Source organism: Paroedura picta, chromosome 6 (assembly GCF_049243985.1).
Source record: "Paroedura picta isolate Pp20150507F chromosome 6, Ppicta_v3.0, whole genome shotgun sequence".
NCBI lineage: Eukaryota > Metazoa > Chordata > Lepidosauria > Squamata > Gekkonidae > Paroedura > Paroedura picta.
In genome coordinates, this window is record NC_135374.1 from 51,160,535 (window position 1) to 51,177,574 (window position 17,040).

Here is a 17,040-nt window from a genome sequence, read left to right on the forward strand (position 1 = left end):
GAGGTGGTGAACTCCCCCTCACTGGCAGTCTTCAAGCAAAGGCTGGATACACACTTTTCTTGGATGCTTTAGGATGGTTAGGGCTGATCCTGCGTTGAGCAGGGGGTTGGACTAGATGGCCTGTATGGCCCCTTCCAACTCTATGATTCTATGAAAGAATATAGCATCTGTTACAAACTGCCTGACCAGGGTGAGGACATGGGTCCTCAATTCCTTGAGCAGCTTGATAGAATATCTGAGCAAAGGACCTTGTAATTATGAAATGACTTTCATTTCTCTGATGTGTGCTGGGAAACAAACTGCTAAGTATCCAGACTCATGCAAGTTTATGTTTTGCCAGGTGAGACAGTGTCCTTTTTTTGGGTCCAAGTTTGATGGAAGGGGGCAGATAAAGACACACAACTTTCTCCTTTTTGTTATCAATGTGGAAGCTCCCTAATCTTCTTTCTCTTGTTCTTGTTGGTCAACCTGGTAGTGTGTTATTTAACTAGGTCTTAATTTTTCCCACTCTACCTATGGAGGTAGTGAGCTCCCGCTCACTGGCATTCTTCAAGCAGCAGCTGGACAGCTACTTATCTTGGAAGCTTTAGGCTGATCCTGTATTGAACAAGGGGTTGGACTAGATGGCCTATAGGGACCCTTCCAACTTTATGAACCTGTATTTTTACAGTGGAATTCCCAGCTATACTTATAATTACAAAAGTGAATTATTATAATGATATTATAGTGCAGAATTGTTTTAATTACAAAAGCCCTAGTGCCCAGGGGATTAGCAGCCACCTGGGGAATAAGGGCAGTGAAACTGTGGAGAAATATGCAGTGTGAAAGCCCTATTGCTGCTGTACTTTATCTGCAACTGCATCAGTAATGGGGAAACCACCAAATTCTGTCCCTACAATAAGCCACCCTCCATACGAAGTACTGGAGAAAATACCTTGAAAAAGGCATTAGAAAGATTGGTGATTATCAGGAGACTTCAGATCATTCAAACAATTTTAGGAAGTGACACTTTACTATACTGCGTTGCGTAGTTTATGACATCAAACTGCAGTCCTGGTTTGGATTTCCTCCACTTCCAGGATGCCACCAATGATAACATGATCAAGGTGATCATTCTACAGTGCCTGTTTTTATGTAGAACTTCCCTCTGTGTGTGTGCAATACTTTCTTTTATAAACTGTTCTGCTTTTAGCATTTATGGTTTCTGGATTTGTGTTGTTCCCATGGAGTTGATGGAGTAATTTAATGCCTCCCTTGGTTTATAGGTACCATCTCCAAAACCCACTGGTAAATTGTATTTTGCCTGCCTATCTGTCCTTTTGATTAACTGCTTCTCCATGTTAGACTGGTTGTTTTGATTGGTTGTCCTGCCCTTCTTTTTTTGAACTGCGGACAGGAGATAAAATAATTGAACATAGCTATGATTCTGGCTGATTGCAAGGTCTTGGAAGGTTATTGTTGAGGTTCTTCAAAGCATCCTTACAATGGTCCTGTTCTGTTGATCAGTAAAGAATTTTGCTGTGGTTATGCTCCATTCATTTTACTATATACTGATTTATTCATAGAAAATGTATGCATGTGGGGAGGGGTAGCCATACAGGCACTTCTTTTGACCAGAATGGATTGGATCTGCAGTCCTGGTTAGCCCAACCCAGTTGGCCTTGGCCCAACTATGTCACACAAAGAATTTGAAAATGACAGCCAGTCCCAGTGTTTGAATGAGCTCTAGGGAATGTATACAAAGTTGCAAGACAATGAATGGCTGTTTGGGGACTTCAGGTTCTCTTAGTGCATACATAGTTTAATGCTGGTGTGCAAATGTAAAAGAGACACTGCCCACTGAGCCAACAATATCATAGGTGGGCAGAACACTGTGAAATGCATGGGCATTTTTGACTGCTGTAAAGCCAAAATCAATGTGTCTCAGAATTGTGCCAGGCTATTCTTGAAGTAAGGTATATGGGTAAGCCACAAGAATGAAGCAATATTGTAGGCATGTTGATTACTAAGGTCTCTTTTGTATGTGCTCTTTTATACTGCTTTGGTTTCTGAAGGTAAAAAGATTTTTAAGGTTTACACACCTGAAGGATAAAGCACAATAAGAGAAATCGATCAAAGAAGGTTTGGGAAAGCCCAAATGAAGGTTTCATTAATTGTGGGAAGACATTGTTTTATCCTTAAAATCTGTGAATCTTTGAAGAAAAAAAGTTTGCCAAAATGGAGGAGGAGAAGGAGAAAGTTTTTATACCCCACTTTTATCTACCTTAAGGAGTCTCAAAGTGGCTTACAATCATGGATCTGAGAGAGTTCTGAGAGAAAGTCACCCAGTGGGCTTCAGGTGAAGGACTAGGGAATCAAACCTGGTTCTCCAGGTTAGAATGTGCTATTTCTTAACTCCATATCACATTGGCTTTCTGGGTTAAAGAATGCAGATGAAAGTGACCTAAGAACTGAAAAAGATGTGTTATAAACTACAAAGGCAGTAGGATTTTGGATTTGTCGAGTAGCAGTAATCCATAAATGCAACCACATTGACATAACTCTCCAAGTAAGTTATCTAGAAAAGTGAAACCTTTTCCTACCCATGTTCATTACATATCTAGAAATGAAGTGTTCCATTTTGATTAAATGTTTTTGTATGTCTGGTCACTGTTTATGGAGCAGTCATCACTGGTTCTATGAGTACTGACTTTCTGCTCTAACATTTGCATTGGTACCTGCAGTAGGATCTCCTTTCAAATGAGAGGTTGATTACATTTTCAGCATTACCTTAGAAAATAGGATACCAGAATCTCAAGTTTTTGTAATTTTTGAAAAAAGCTTTGCTGTTTTAGGGCAAATATCTTGAGCCCACATTTAAATATGGCGGACTGTTTTCTGGTATGGTTATAAGAAGTTATTTGAAATATAGTTGAGTAACCTAGTACTTCCTTGCTGGAATAGACTAAAGCAACCTTGCAAATAAAAGATTATTAGCTATATATGCACAAAAAAATCTAAAGAATGAATCTTATTAAAATTATACCTGTAATTTTGAAGGAATGTACAGAAATAAAAATCTTCTTGCATATGCTGGTTCTCCATCAAGATCTAAAATACAAAAGCCAAAAATGTTATTTCCAAAAAAAACTGGTACTAATTTATAATCAGATATATTAATTGCTTCTTTCTTCTATTAAATATGCCCTTAAGCTTAGTGTAATTTAATCTAATTTTGTTTTGTTCATGAGCTTTTGGCTCAACATTCTTAACTAATAGTTTCTGGGTATTAGTAAAATGCCTTTTTACTCATCTAGCCATAATCACCCTTGCACCGTCTCAAAATAAACTGTTTGAATCATAGAATCATAGAGTTGGAAGGGGCCATACAGGCCATCTAGTCCAACCCCCTGCTCAACGCAGGATCAGCCCAAAGCATCCTAAAGCATCCAAGAAAAGTGTGTATCCACTTGCTTGAAGACTGCCAGTGAGGGGGAGCTCACCACCTCCTTAGGCAGCCTATTCCACTGCTGAACTACTCTGACTGTGAAATTTTTCCCCCTGATATCTAGCCTATATCGTTGTACTTGAAGTTTAAACCCATTACTGCGTGTCCTCTCCTCTGCAGCCAACAGAAACAGCATCCTGCCCTCCTCCAAGTGACAACCTTTCAAATACTTAAAGAGGGCTATCATGTATCAAGCAGTTTGTAGGCTTTTTTCTCTTATGGGTGCCACAGTTTCTGCTGCAAATAGAAAAAGTTCATTAGAGTTCACTTTCTACCTTGCCCTGTGGCTCTTCCTTGAGCCACAGGGCAAGAGCCTTCCATAATGTATGGAAATAATAGCTTTATTCAGAGGTAAACTACTAACTAAAATTATCTTATTTGCTATGGTTCATTCCAGCAGTTGCATTCCACTGGCGGAAAGGCATTTCTGCCCGTCAAAGAGGAGAGGGTATGTCATGTATTGTGTCCAATACAGTTCCTGGGGGCCCTTAAACTACAGGGCTAAAGTGGTCTTCACCCTGAACCATGTAGCCTAGATGAGCCTGATCTCATCAGATCCCAGGAAATATGCAGGTTTGGCCCGGGTCAGTATTTGGAAGGGAGACCACCAAGGAATACCAGGGTTGTGATACAGAGGTCATCATAAATCAGCTATGATTTGACGGGGGGGAAAAAGTAGTGTTCAGTGGTCTGTACTAGGAACGCATCTAGGAAAGTTCTATTCCATTTCCACAGATCCGGCCATGGGTTTTGTGCTAAATAGTATAGAGGATTGTTGTGTTGAAATAACGCAATACTAATACATTAGTTTAATCACTATTTCAGACTTAACACGTCCATTTCAATTTTTTGCAAAAAATAGCATTGCAAGGATCATTCTGAGTTAATATTGGATCAGTAAGAGGCTAGTTTTATTTACCAGCAGTAACTAGATGCATACACAGTATGCATAACTTGTCCATAACAAGCCTTGGATTTCTTAGACCAGCTTGTTGCAACCAGGGAGTTAGGAAAAGGAAACAACAAAAGTTGTTGTTTTTATAGCTTCTAGTAATCAGAAGTATGCTGCAAGTAAGGGCATGCAGATTCCATATTTAAAAATGACACATCTTTATGGTTGGAGTCAATTTGCTAAGCAGGTTTGGCTAGAACTTTCAACATTCATCCTGTTGTGCAGCTATTCAAAGGTCATGTTCACTAGTTCATTTTAAGTACAGTAGCAATACTTTAAAATACTTTAAAATGAACTCATTTGGATTTCCTATTGCTTGTCTCTTCTCAAAGATGTCAAACAAGAGAGAGCACTGCACATTCTTTAGTTTTCCTGCTTTGGGATATGATTCTGAGAGTAGCTGCATGATTCATAACTTTCATACAACTAGTTGTGCACTCTGTGCTACAGACTTAAGAGAAGAATTATGTTCTTAAAAATACAAATATAAAAGACACCTTGTATGAGATACAACCACAACTAGTTTGATACTTGATTCTCTCCCCACCTCCGGTGTATTTGTGTATATATAACTCTTTAATTTTTTTGTGAAAAGTTATAAAAATATTTCATTGTTTCCCCCACAGTCATTGTTTCATCTGCTGGAATTCCGAAGACTAGTCTTGAATTATAGTCCTCCTGCGAGTGCTCAAGATCTGCCCCGGAATCAAAAGGTATAAGTAGAAACATATATTGCTCATGGAGTAAGACAATGTTCTTTTTACATCTCATATCATATTTTGCTATCTTTCAGTTTTGGAATGCTCCAAATGAGTTGTTGAAAGTGATGTTGTACATAGTTGTTATTAGATTATGGAATGATAAGGTCCATGGGCTATGCAGTAAAGTTAGGGTTAGTATAGATGCTCTTTGGATAGTAGGGGATTGTAAAGGTGTGGAACAATTGCTAAGCTGTCACGATAGTGCAAGTTTGTACTTCCTGGAGGATTTCACCTGATATCAAAAGGCAGTGGAATAACTGTGTTCTGGTGCTCACAAGATAGATGCTACAATGTTTGTAACATAGCTACAGTAAGTAATAGGATCAGGCTTGACATACTTTTGTCATTTCTATATGATATTGTTTGAAGTATTTGTGATCTGCTTTACATGGTGGCATGAACATTTACAGAGTACATATTCTACTTCTTGGCCCTGTTTCATCAATGAGTGTACATATGCAAATTATTTTACTCAGACTATTGATCCATCTTCTCAGTGTTGCCTAATTTGTCTGTTAGAATCTTTAAAGGGTCTTGAGCAAAGAGATCACAGTCCAGTAGCACCTTTAAGACCAACAAAGATTTATTCAAGGCATGAGCTTTCGAGTGCAAGCACCCTTCGTCAGACTATGATCTTCTTACATGACAGTCAATATATAGCAAAAATCAAATTATGTTACATCAGTAGACTGTGTCACAACCAAATACAGCCAATGATAATCCTTTGTCAAAACAGCCAATCAATCCCCTAGAATTCAGTGTACTTTACAAAGAGAAACCAAAATGCTGCTATTAGAGATCAAAGGCTATCAGCTCCCCATATGTTGCTTGCTCCATACAACTGTGAGACATTCCTCCCAGGGAATTGCTGGTCACTTCCCAAGGCCAGGGAGTCAAACACAGAATTCCATTACAATGCCAAGAGATCTTTCCCAGCCTCTAGCTTTTCATTGGTGATGGCAATAGAAGATGGTTTCTTCTAAGTGAAACATTACTCACTCAACTGTTTTCTGTGTAATCTTAAATAATTAAATTAAAGTTGGGAGCTTTGCTTTAAAATATTGAGATGTGATTTTAAATTTAGTTTTAGCTACGTGTACTTGGTTTTTTGATTATCATCTTTCTATAGAAATGCAGTATTGTCTCAGGGCTGTACACATTTAAATTTTAGTTAATTCATTGTGTTACTAATTTGGAAAATAGATTTAAACTCTTTACAGAGAAAGGAGTATGAATGGTATTGTGGGACAATGGGTTAACTCCTAATTTCTATGGATTTTATTAAAATACTTCCATCTCTCTCCCCCTTTTCCTTTATGAAAGTGTCAAGGCCTCTACACAAATAAATGGATTTCCTGATAGTCCTCTGCACAGTCCAAAAAGCTTCTGCCAAGAGTTTTGTATACCCTATAAACAAAATGCTTTGTGGCACTGGAAACTCAAGTTAGCAGAAATCAAGCAAAATCTACTAGTGGGAACAAGCTCAGTTCCGAGACTTGCATGGCTTATGCAAGAGGAAAATACCAACAAACACTCCTCTGTGTTTGCATGTCTGATTTTGTCCTTTTTGAAGTATGTAGAGTGAAGCTGGGATAAGGAGATGGTGGAGAAGCACAATGTTATGCATACTCCTTACATTCATGGAAAGCAGGATTCAATGCAGTCTTTCTTGAGGCTTTAGGGCAGGCTTTCTCAGCCAGGTTTCATGAAGCCCCGGGGTTTCCTGAATAAGTGGGAGTTAATTAAATTTTTATATATTTACGTTTTTAAAATATATGTATTGGGTAATATGACCATATATGACAATCTGCCCCACCCCCCAAATGGCCAATGATGGGCCTGGAGGAGGTGTGAAGGGGAAGGGACCTGGGTGGGTGTGTACAGAGCTATTCTTCCCAGCCATATTCTGCATGATTGTGCCATTCTGGGATTTCTTGAAGCCTGAAGAATGTTTCAGGGGTTTCTCAATGGTAAAAAGTTGAGAAAGGTTGCTTTAGAATTCTTAAGTCAAAAGCTACAATGCTTAGTAGGGGGGAAATAACCACTATTTACATTCATTTTGAATACAGGAACATAGAAATTTACCTTTTATGCGTGAATTAAGATACCTATTTGCACTTCTTTTTGGCTCCAAAAGAAAATATGTTGATCCATCAAGAGCTGTTGAAATTCTTAAAGATGCATTCAAATCGAATGACTCCCAGCAGGTAATATAATAACTCTAAATGTTTAAACTACTAAGGTCCATTTGTGCAGAACTTCGAGAAATTATAGAATCATATAATAATTCACATAAATATCAGTGGATGTTTAAAAGTATTAAGAAAATGTTCACACGTGTGCTTTAAAAAGAACTGGCAAGCAAATATCCATTTTGGGTGGACACAAGGGCATGTTAGAAAAGCCACATGAGAAATTTTGCCATGATTCATTGCAAAAATGTCAATTCTGGTACTTTTAATATTTATTCTTTGGTCTCTGTGTGTTCCGTGACAATTAAGGACTGTTTTTTTTAAAGGAGATGGTAGGTTAAGATTACTTATCTTGGGATGACAGTGATGCCTCAAAGGTCATGTACTTTGATGGAGGGTTGTTTGATTGATCCGCAGTACTGCCTAATATTTTATTACCATCAGATATTCCATTATAGTATCATTTGTTAGTAAAGTTATTAATGAGAGTGGCTTGCTTTCTATCCCTGCAGCTTGCCAAGCAAAGCTTATTATAGCTGCATATGTCTCCAAGTAGGAAGAATTGCCTTACTGCCAACTTAGCAAAACTGTGTTCATAAACTTACTTCATTAATTTGCTTTTGTAATTACTTTCAGATTGATAATTAACAGCTTTTCTGTTTTAATAGTATCATTTTTAAAAACCCATTACCAGTGTCTGATATTAACCAAATCTTTTGACCAGTCAAATAGATGTATGCAATTAATTGTCTTTTGTTGCTACTGTTTTTTCAACAGCAAGATGTCAGTGAATTCACCCACAAATTGTTAGATTGGCTAGAAGATGCCTTCCAAATAAAAGCTGAGGAGGAACAGTAAGTGGCCAGATTTACCATATAATAAAAACAAGAAATCTAATTTTGTCGTTGTTCATATAAAGAAGCTGAGATGTGGTATATCAAAACTGGTGAAGAAAATGTTTGTAAATTTGCTTTCAGGAATGGAGAAGTGTCCTGGGCAGTTAACATGATCACTCCCAGGCACCCTTTCTCAAATGTTATAGCCCATAGAGCATAGGAAAGGTAGCTCACTGACAAGGGAGATGGCTCGGAAGACTTGGGATGAAACTGATAAGACATGGATAAATGCTCCTTCTAAAGCTTACTTGATGCAGTGATGGCGGAAGAGAAATAGCACTTACCAGCCACCATGTTTGCACAGTGTAGGCCAATGGAGCTGTTGGGATTTCACTTGCAAGAGGAGGTAGACTGCTCACGATGACTATTTTGTGACTTATCCAATTGTTTGGAATACTTTTCATTTTATTTAGGGCTCTTCGCTCTGTGGATACAAATAAGCTGGTGATCCCCAGCCCCTATGAGGTGCACCTGGCCTTGACTGGGGCCAGGGCCTTCTAGGTCTTGGCCCCTACCTGGTGGAATGAGCTCCCAGAAGAGCTGAGGGCCCTTTCGGAGCTATCACAGTTTTGCAGAGCCTGCAAGATGGAGCTCTTCCACCAGGTGTTTGGTCGAGGCTAGGTCTAGAAGATCCTGGGTTCCCCCTTCCCACCCCCCCTCTCTTTCTATCTTCTAGTCAGAACAGTTTTGCCTTTTGGATTTATATATTTATTGTATTTTTAGGGATGGAGAAAAGCCAAAGAACCCGATGGTGGAACTGTTTTATGGGCGGTTTCTAGCAGTTGGTGTTCTTGAAGGTATTGTTCCTGAATGGTAACATTCTTCTAGTGAAGGTTGTCTTTAATCAACATTTTAGTGATAAACAGATGTATTCATACATAATTTATAGAGGATATGTTTGAACAGAATCATCTAAGAACATTCCTTTAAAATACTTTGGATCTGCAAGTTCAAAAGATGCATTGGGGTTGGTCTTATGGTTCTAAAAACTTCTTCCAGTGGAGAATGATTTTGTTTTAATTCTAGGACACCTTTCTTTGTTGAAGAAAGTCTTTCTTTATTGGAAATAGATTTGAAATCATAATATCCAATTTAATGGAAGGGAAGGTATTAGTTCCAGCCCATTGTTTTATCAGAGCATACTGTTTACTCTAAAGTAAATAGCCATCATTCTTAAAGTCCTTTGTAACATTTCCAAATAAACAATGTAAAATATTGTACTAGTATTGCAGGTGTTGTAGGTTTATGGAATGATCTATTTCACCATCAAGCAGATGAACTTGCATATTTGCATTGTGCATATTTGCCAATGAGTACATGAAGCTGACTTGCATAGTTAGAACTTTGAGCTGTTTAGTAAAATATTAGATACTCTTAGAGCTGGTCACCCAAATTTCAAACAAAGTCCTTTCTTTGTTGCTACTTGACATCCTTTAAATGTAAGTTGCCAGTAATTTAACTGTGTTACTTGTATGGCATACGCCTACCAGCAACATATAGGAACTTTGATTTCTAATGTTTAATTTTTAAAAGAATTTATTTATAGTGGTATCTTTTAAAACAGATATTTAAATTATTGAAATAACTTTCTGAATACTGTTATTGTTACAGTATTTCTTTATTTCTCATTCACCTTTAGAAAGATTGTAGTTAGTTTAAAAGTGTGCTTAGCTTTGCTTATTAAATATATAGAAAGTATAACTGGAGAAGTTTATTTGACCTTGTCAATGATGTAATTTCTTACATATCACTGCTAGTGTAAATAGGAGTCAGAAAACTAAATAGCAGACCTATCACAAATTAGTGCCTCTTGTGGCGCAGAGTGGTAAGCAGCAGAAATGCTGTCTGTCCATGAGGTTGGGAGTTTGATCCCAGCAGCCGGCTCAAGGTTGACTCAGCCTTCCATCCTTCCGAGGTCGGTAAAATGAGTACCTAGCTTGCTGGGGGGTAAACGGTAATGACTGGGGAAGGCACTGGCAAGGCCACCCTGTATTGAGTCTGCCATGAAAATGATGGAGGGTGTTACCCCAAGTGTCAGACATGACCCAGTGCTTGCACAGGGGATACCTTTACCTTTTTACCACAAACTAGACAGGAATATGTATTAAAAGTAAGATACATCTGAAGAAAGAGGTAATTGCAGTTCTAAATATACATCCTTATTCATTTAGTTAGATCATGACCACAACATACCCAAAGAATTCTGGCCTTGGGTTTCTTGAGCATTAATCCTATGGTTTCATGGCAGACTGAACAAGAGGCCTTTCAAAAGCTTAAAACATTGTCTTCAATTGGATTTAATCCAATTGAAGAAAAAAGCTGAGGTATGTAAACATCTGGGTGTGTCTAATGTAGATATCTGGCTCCTAATTAATATCAGTTGGTACCATCGCTCCTTGTTCACCATAGCTATGTTGCATACTGTTGACCAAATAAACATAACTAATTCATTCTGATTTTGAATACAGTATAGAAACTGCTTCATAATCAAATGTAGTTTTGTAGTTCCTAAGTGATCCTAAATACTTACTGTTGCAATGTTAATACCTCCCTCTTCTGATAAGGGAAGAAATTTGAAAATACAGAGCTGTTTGGCCAGTATCCACTTCAGGTTAATGGCTTCAAAGATCTGCACGAGTGTTTAGAAGCGGCAATGATTGAAGGAGAAATTGAATCCTTACATTCAGAAAATTCTGGGAAGTCTGGCCAGGAGGTGAGTGGTATACTTTGGGAATCATCTAGCCATTTCTGTGGTGCTGATTACACAGATATGAAATATTTTGATAGGTTGCTTGTTTCGCCTGTGAAATACAAAATATTTTAATGGGTCATTAATTTTGCCTTTCAAACCATACAATTAGGGATGAAATCCAAGTCCAATTGTTGCCCCTCCCTCATTTTTTATACTGAGATACACCTGTCAACTTTTATTTGACTTAACAATTCAGTTAATTGAGAAAATGTCATCCCCCCCCCAAAAAAAATTAGATTTTAAATAAGTGGATTCTAACAGCAACAGTTCTAATTCTGGTCACTTCTATACACTTTTCAATTCATAGAATGTGGTCCTTCCCCCATTCCTATTTTTGAACAGTTATGTAGGGCTGAGAGATGCTTCTGTTAGTCAACTAGAACTCACGGAGTAAAGGTATAATTGTGTCATTTTGTGCTAGTTATATGTGCTGTCCTATACATAGTACAATAACTTGCTTTTTACCTTATTTATTTATGTTATTTATAATCCACTTTTCTTATTGAGAAGGCGGACTGCACAGTGCAAGTCAATGTAAGTAGAATGGGAACTCTAATAAGAGTAGGATGCAGAAATTAAAACCAAGTAGAAATCTGGAAGAATTAAAGTATACAGAAATTAAATAGTAGCATACTACACAGAGAAACAGTTTATACTATTTGAAGTATTATAAATCACAGTATCTATCTCTATATACAAGCGTTTTTCTTGGATTCCCTTTTAATACAGCCTTATTACCTTCTGAACAGTTCTGTTTTGCATAGCTTATTAAATGCCAGTAATGTCAGAGCCTGAGTTCTTCAGGCAGGGCTATTATATACAGTGGGGCCAAAACAGAAAATGCTCAGGTGCAGGCAGTTGGATCTTGTCCATTTGCAAATGAGTGAAGCTGTCATAGTGGAGTATGCATGAGGTGCAGGCCTTCAGATATGAGGGTCCAACTCCATGAAGGGTTTTGTATGTGAAAGCCAATACCTATGTGGTAGCAAATACCTTTAATTCAACCCCATAACTGATGGGTAGTTAATGGGGCTGATATTGAAGGTTCACCAAGTGCCTGAGAATAACTGAGCAGTGGCATTCTGCCCCAACTGGAGTCTCCAAGTTGACTTACTATGGCCCATTATGCACGGCCGCCAAAATGGCGATTTCGGGTCACATGGAAAACGCAGATGGGGAAGACGCGAAGCACACCAGTTATGCACGGGACGGGGCACAACGGCGGCAAAACCCAGAGTAACCAATTATGCATGCGGCGATCCTGGCGCCGCTTCTGGTTGCGCCCCGGTCACCCGGAAGCTGCGCTTTCTTCCGCGTTTCACTAACACGTCTTTTTCGGCGGCATGCACTGAAGCTGCGGCCAGTTGCAGCCAGCACCGTGCGTTATCAGTCGCCGCCATTCCACCCCGAATGTGCATTATTCCCCCCGTGCATAATGGGTCTTTGCCTAATCAGGAAGTGTTTTTTTACTGAATTCTACACCATTAATACAGGCTATCTAACTAGAAATGTGTTACAAGAATTAATAATGTTAAATTACTGTTGCTAAGTGAAATGTTCCAGTTCTCAAAAAGTCATTTTTATCTCATATGAGAGAACAGGTCTGATGTTCAAACATTTGCTTAGATCAGCAAAGTACAAATGGAAACTTAAATGATTTTCTGCTGTTATGCTTGCACATGATCTTCTGCAGCACCTAACAGTTTCTTCTCTGTATTTGAGTGCCCAGAAATTGACTGCAGAAGAACTTGTGCAAACGGAAATGCAACTATAGATGCAGTAAGTTTTACTTAGTGGAAGTGGATACCATGGTCTCTTTGTTGCATTTCTACTTGTGCAAGAAGTCTGGCATGAGAGTAAATATTTTCTGGATCTAGGCCAGGAATTTCCATATGGTTCAGTTTATCATCTCTATACATGGAAAAATGGTGTTCTGTTCAGTAATATAAGGATCATACACACATTTAAGTTTTCCTTTAGTTACTCTGTATATTAATATTTTTGCCCCTATACACTTACTCAGACATTGTGATAGCCATAACTCCCAAAACTTTTTTAATTTCAGTTGTCAGATGCTTTTGATACAAAAAACCCAAAATGTGGTAGCATAAATGAGATTAAAAAGTGTTTTTACTCTTAATAATAAAAATGAAACCTCTTTGAACACATTTCCCACTTAAACTTTATATTCTGCTACTGAAAGAATATACACAACTCAGCAGTTTAAATTATTTTCCATAATGGAATAAAAGCTAGTTTCTTGGATGTATGTAGAATTTCCAAAATTATTGGACGTTCTTTGTAGATAATGTCATTCTTTCATTTTTTTTTGTCCTGATCTTCTCTAAGGTTCTAGGATAACATCTTTGCCAAAGAGTGCAATTACTCAATGCAGTTACTGAATCCAAAGTTCAGCCTAGTGAGTTGGAATAAAGAGAGCAGATCTGTTCATTTTCTAGAAAATAAGACACTGCAAAATTGAAATTGTATGCATCTGACACATTTTGATTATTATATACCAAGGTCAGTAATTTGGATTAAATATGTGAATAAAGCAAAAAAAATGTGGAATGCTTTTCCAAATTTTAATGTAGAAACAGTTTTCAGTTAACATTTTAATCTACTTTCATCTTTGAACAAAAGTTAGCATCACTACATCTTAATTGACACAATCAGTAAGTTAGTACATAACTCAAAGCAAGTCAAGTTGATGTAGAACACATTGTTGTGAAATTATCAGCACTCAAGACACATCTGATTCAAAACAAAGAATAAATTTTGAATTAATATTAATGAACATAATGGCTTTGTGATGTGAAATAAGTTGTAAAAATACTATGAACGAGCTGGAAGCAAACCTTTCCAGAATAGAGCCTAATGGCAGTTATATCAGGTGGTGTTAAAGGTCATGCAATATGCCAGTTGCCCAAGCCTTAATGGAACCAAACTTGTGTAGCATTAAGTGCTCAAGATCTGCATGAATGCTTGGACTTTTTTGTTCAATATGGTTAACAATGAACTTCTTGACAGTTACTGAGAACTGGACAACTTTCTAAACGATTTGTTTTTCAATAAAAAAAATTGATCTGTGACTAAAAGCAATTATTGCCTTTCTGTTTTGTTTTCTTAGCACTGGTTTACTGAGCTTCCTCCAGTCTTGACATTTGAGCTTTCAAGATTTGAATTCAATCAAGCTTTGGGAAGGCCAGAGAAAATACATAACAAGTTAGAATTCCCTCCAGTTTTATATCTGGACAGGTATAACTTATATAACTTATCTCTGTTATAAACTATTCAGTCCCTAAATCAAGTATCTAATATGTTTGTGCAAAGGTGAAAATCATTTTGTAAAGCCACTGCCTGAAGACTTAGCCAACTCAAAACATCAAAACGGTATTAGGTAACATCAGAGGCTCTTGGTTGTCTGGAGTTATGAATTTTTTCTTTCAGAAATGTTTTCAACTTATGATCTTAAAGATGCACAGGATGCTTGATAATCTAATAGGAATTAATATTAATAGGGTTTTTAAAAATATGTTTTATGGATATTCTTCCTATAGTAAGATGTTCTTATGTCACCCAGAATAAACAGCAAAGTTCTGGTTAATTGACTTTGTATAACTTATTTTTTATTTTTTTACTAGCAGTAAAGCCCATTGCACAAAAATACATCAGTCTCTGGGCTGCCCACGCTCCCATTAAATATCCCCCCCAGAAGGAAAGGGAGTGTGGGCCACGTTACAGCCCCCAAGGCTGTAAAGAGGAGCCTGATCCTTTTAATTGCTCCCTGCCAGCCTGGTAAGGCAGGGATAGGCCCTGTGCTACAGGTGTCATGATCAGCTCTCCCTTTAAATACTCCTAGACTTAGCATGCAAAGCTTTACCTGTTAAGGGGTGGGGGGAGGGTTTTCATCTTGAACATTCCAAATCTTCCTGATGTTGGTGGGCCTCTGCCCAGAGGCTTTGGAACGTTCAACACATCATCAGAAGTACAGACACAATTTTATATGCCACGATGATTATTTTATTTTTGCTACCACCCCTCTTCAACTGGTCTTCTCGGGACAAGTTAGGCTTGTTTCTGTATAAGTGTGCATTGGATCAACAGCACAATTAATAAAATGTACTTCTTGAATCAATTTCTTAGAAATTATTATTTATTTAGAGATAGAGATTTTTACACTGCCCCTCTTGGGTTTTGCTGTCATGGGGTAGTGTACAACCAATTACTAAATAATAAACATGTAAAAATACAACTAAAACAAGTAACAATATATTAATACTATTAACAGTAAAATCTGAGGTCCTGAATAGAATGTTAATGTTCAGGCATCATGTGCTTTATTTTTAATGGCATCAGTAGCAGTACTTTTATTTTTTGGCATTAGCAAATACGTTTGTTCCTTCCTTTGTCTTGACAAAATATTGGCAATAATATAACTTAATTCATCCTGTCTGCACAATGGATATCCAGTGCATTTCTGACACTATTTGATAAGAGAAGTCTCTGTGTTATACAACTAGCATAAATTCAACAACAACGACAACAAGCCTTTAATAGCATATAAAAGTACAATATAAGAAGGGAAAGTGCAAAAGGATCCACTGCTAGTGAGAACAAAGGCAAAGATCATGCTTTAGACATAATACATTCACGATTTCTCATGGGAAGATATAAAAACTTTGCAACTGGTTCAATTATATCAGGGTTCTGGGATGTCAAAAGAAACTGAAGCATAAATTCAAAGTTTAAGCTGATGTCCGTAAATGTCTGTTTGAACGAGCAATGAGTTGTACTAAGGTAGAGGGGAAATAACATCAGCGGGCATATAATTATAATATATAATGTTTATTATATAATAAAATAAAATGTTGTGATACTCTTTGACCCATTATGCACGGGGGTTTTAGCGCACATTCGGGGTGGAATGGCGGCGACTAAAATAACGGATAACGCACGGAGCCGGCTGCAACCGGCTGCAGCTTCGGTGCATGCCGCCGAAAAAGCCGCGTCAGTGAAACGTGGAAGAAAGCGCAGCTTCCGGGTGAGCGGGGCGCAACCAGAAGCGGCGCCCGGATCGGCGCGTGCATAATCGGTTACTCTGGGTTTTGCCGCCGTCGCGCCCCGCCCCGTGCATAACCAGTATGCGTCGCGTCTTCCCCCTCCGCGTTTTCCACGTGACCCGAAATCGCCGTTTCGGCGGCCGTGCATAATGGGCCATCGTGATACTTTTCTTTCTAAAGTGGATTATTAACTGAATACCTGGAATGGGATGCATGTCAGATTAAAAATTGTTTATTTTCATAATTAGCTGAATTGAGTATTTATAAACTAACTTATAAGTAAGTTATGCCCACAGTCATAAAATAGGAGCACTTGCCTATAATTACTCTGTTTAGTATTAACAGAAAATACTTTTTCTACTTGGCATCCAAAGATTTTAATAGGTTTTTGTTTCTTACCGTGCTGTTAAAATGCTTGCACTCCTTAGGCAGAAAATAATCTTCAACATTATATTAACTTCAATAAAGCATAGGAGAAGAAAATAATCAGTTCTCCACATTTTGTTTTGACAGATATATGCACAAAAATAGAGAAATGACACGAATAAAGCGGGATGAAATCAAGAGACTTAAAGAATACCTCACAGTATTGCAGCAGAGACTAGAAAGGTAGTATTTTTTTTCTGAAAGTAAATGTAAGTCACAAGGAGTTAAATTTTTTCTACAACTCATACTCTCTTGCCCCACACGCATACATATAAGCAAAGAAAGAAAAAGTGAGAATCCTCCAAAGAACAATGTTAAGACTGTATTTAAATTAATCATAGCAAGAAGGAAATGATTCCTTAGAACTCCATTCTACATGGAAAAGACTACTTGGCTAATTGAACCAAACTGATAAGGTAGCAAATAAAACATTTGGACCCAACAGAGTTAGGACCCAACACTATAATTGGTGCCTTTATTTTACTAAAAGTGTGTTTTAGAAATTCATTTT

The 17,040-nt window shown here is 37.7% G+C and overlaps 1 protein-coding gene across 4 annotated transcripts in view; it reads left to right on the forward strand.

The window, feature by feature from the left end:
- Positions 1-17,040, forward strand: part of USP25 (ubiquitin specific peptidase 25) — a 93,657-nt gene that overhangs the window by 41,702 nt on the left and 34,915 nt on the right. For all 4 annotated transcript variants that reach the window (XR_013231889.1, XM_077342415.1, XM_077342416.1 and 1 more), the window contains exons 8-14: positions 5,066-5,152; positions 7,270-7,407; positions 8,170-8,246; positions 9,012-9,085; positions 10,853-11,001; positions 14,171-14,298; positions 16,617-16,712. Coding sequence is in view for 3 of the 4 variants with exons in the window: in XM_077342415.1 (XP_077198530.1) it covers positions 5,066-5,152; positions 7,270-7,407; positions 8,170-8,246; positions 9,012-9,085; positions 10,853-11,001; positions 14,171-14,298; positions 16,617-16,712 (749 nt within the window). In the remaining variant the exon portion in view is untranslated. The remainder of the gene's footprint in view (positions 1-5,065; positions 5,153-7,269; positions 7,408-8,169; positions 8,247-9,011; positions 9,086-10,852; positions 11,002-14,170; positions 14,299-16,616; positions 16,713-17,040) is intronic.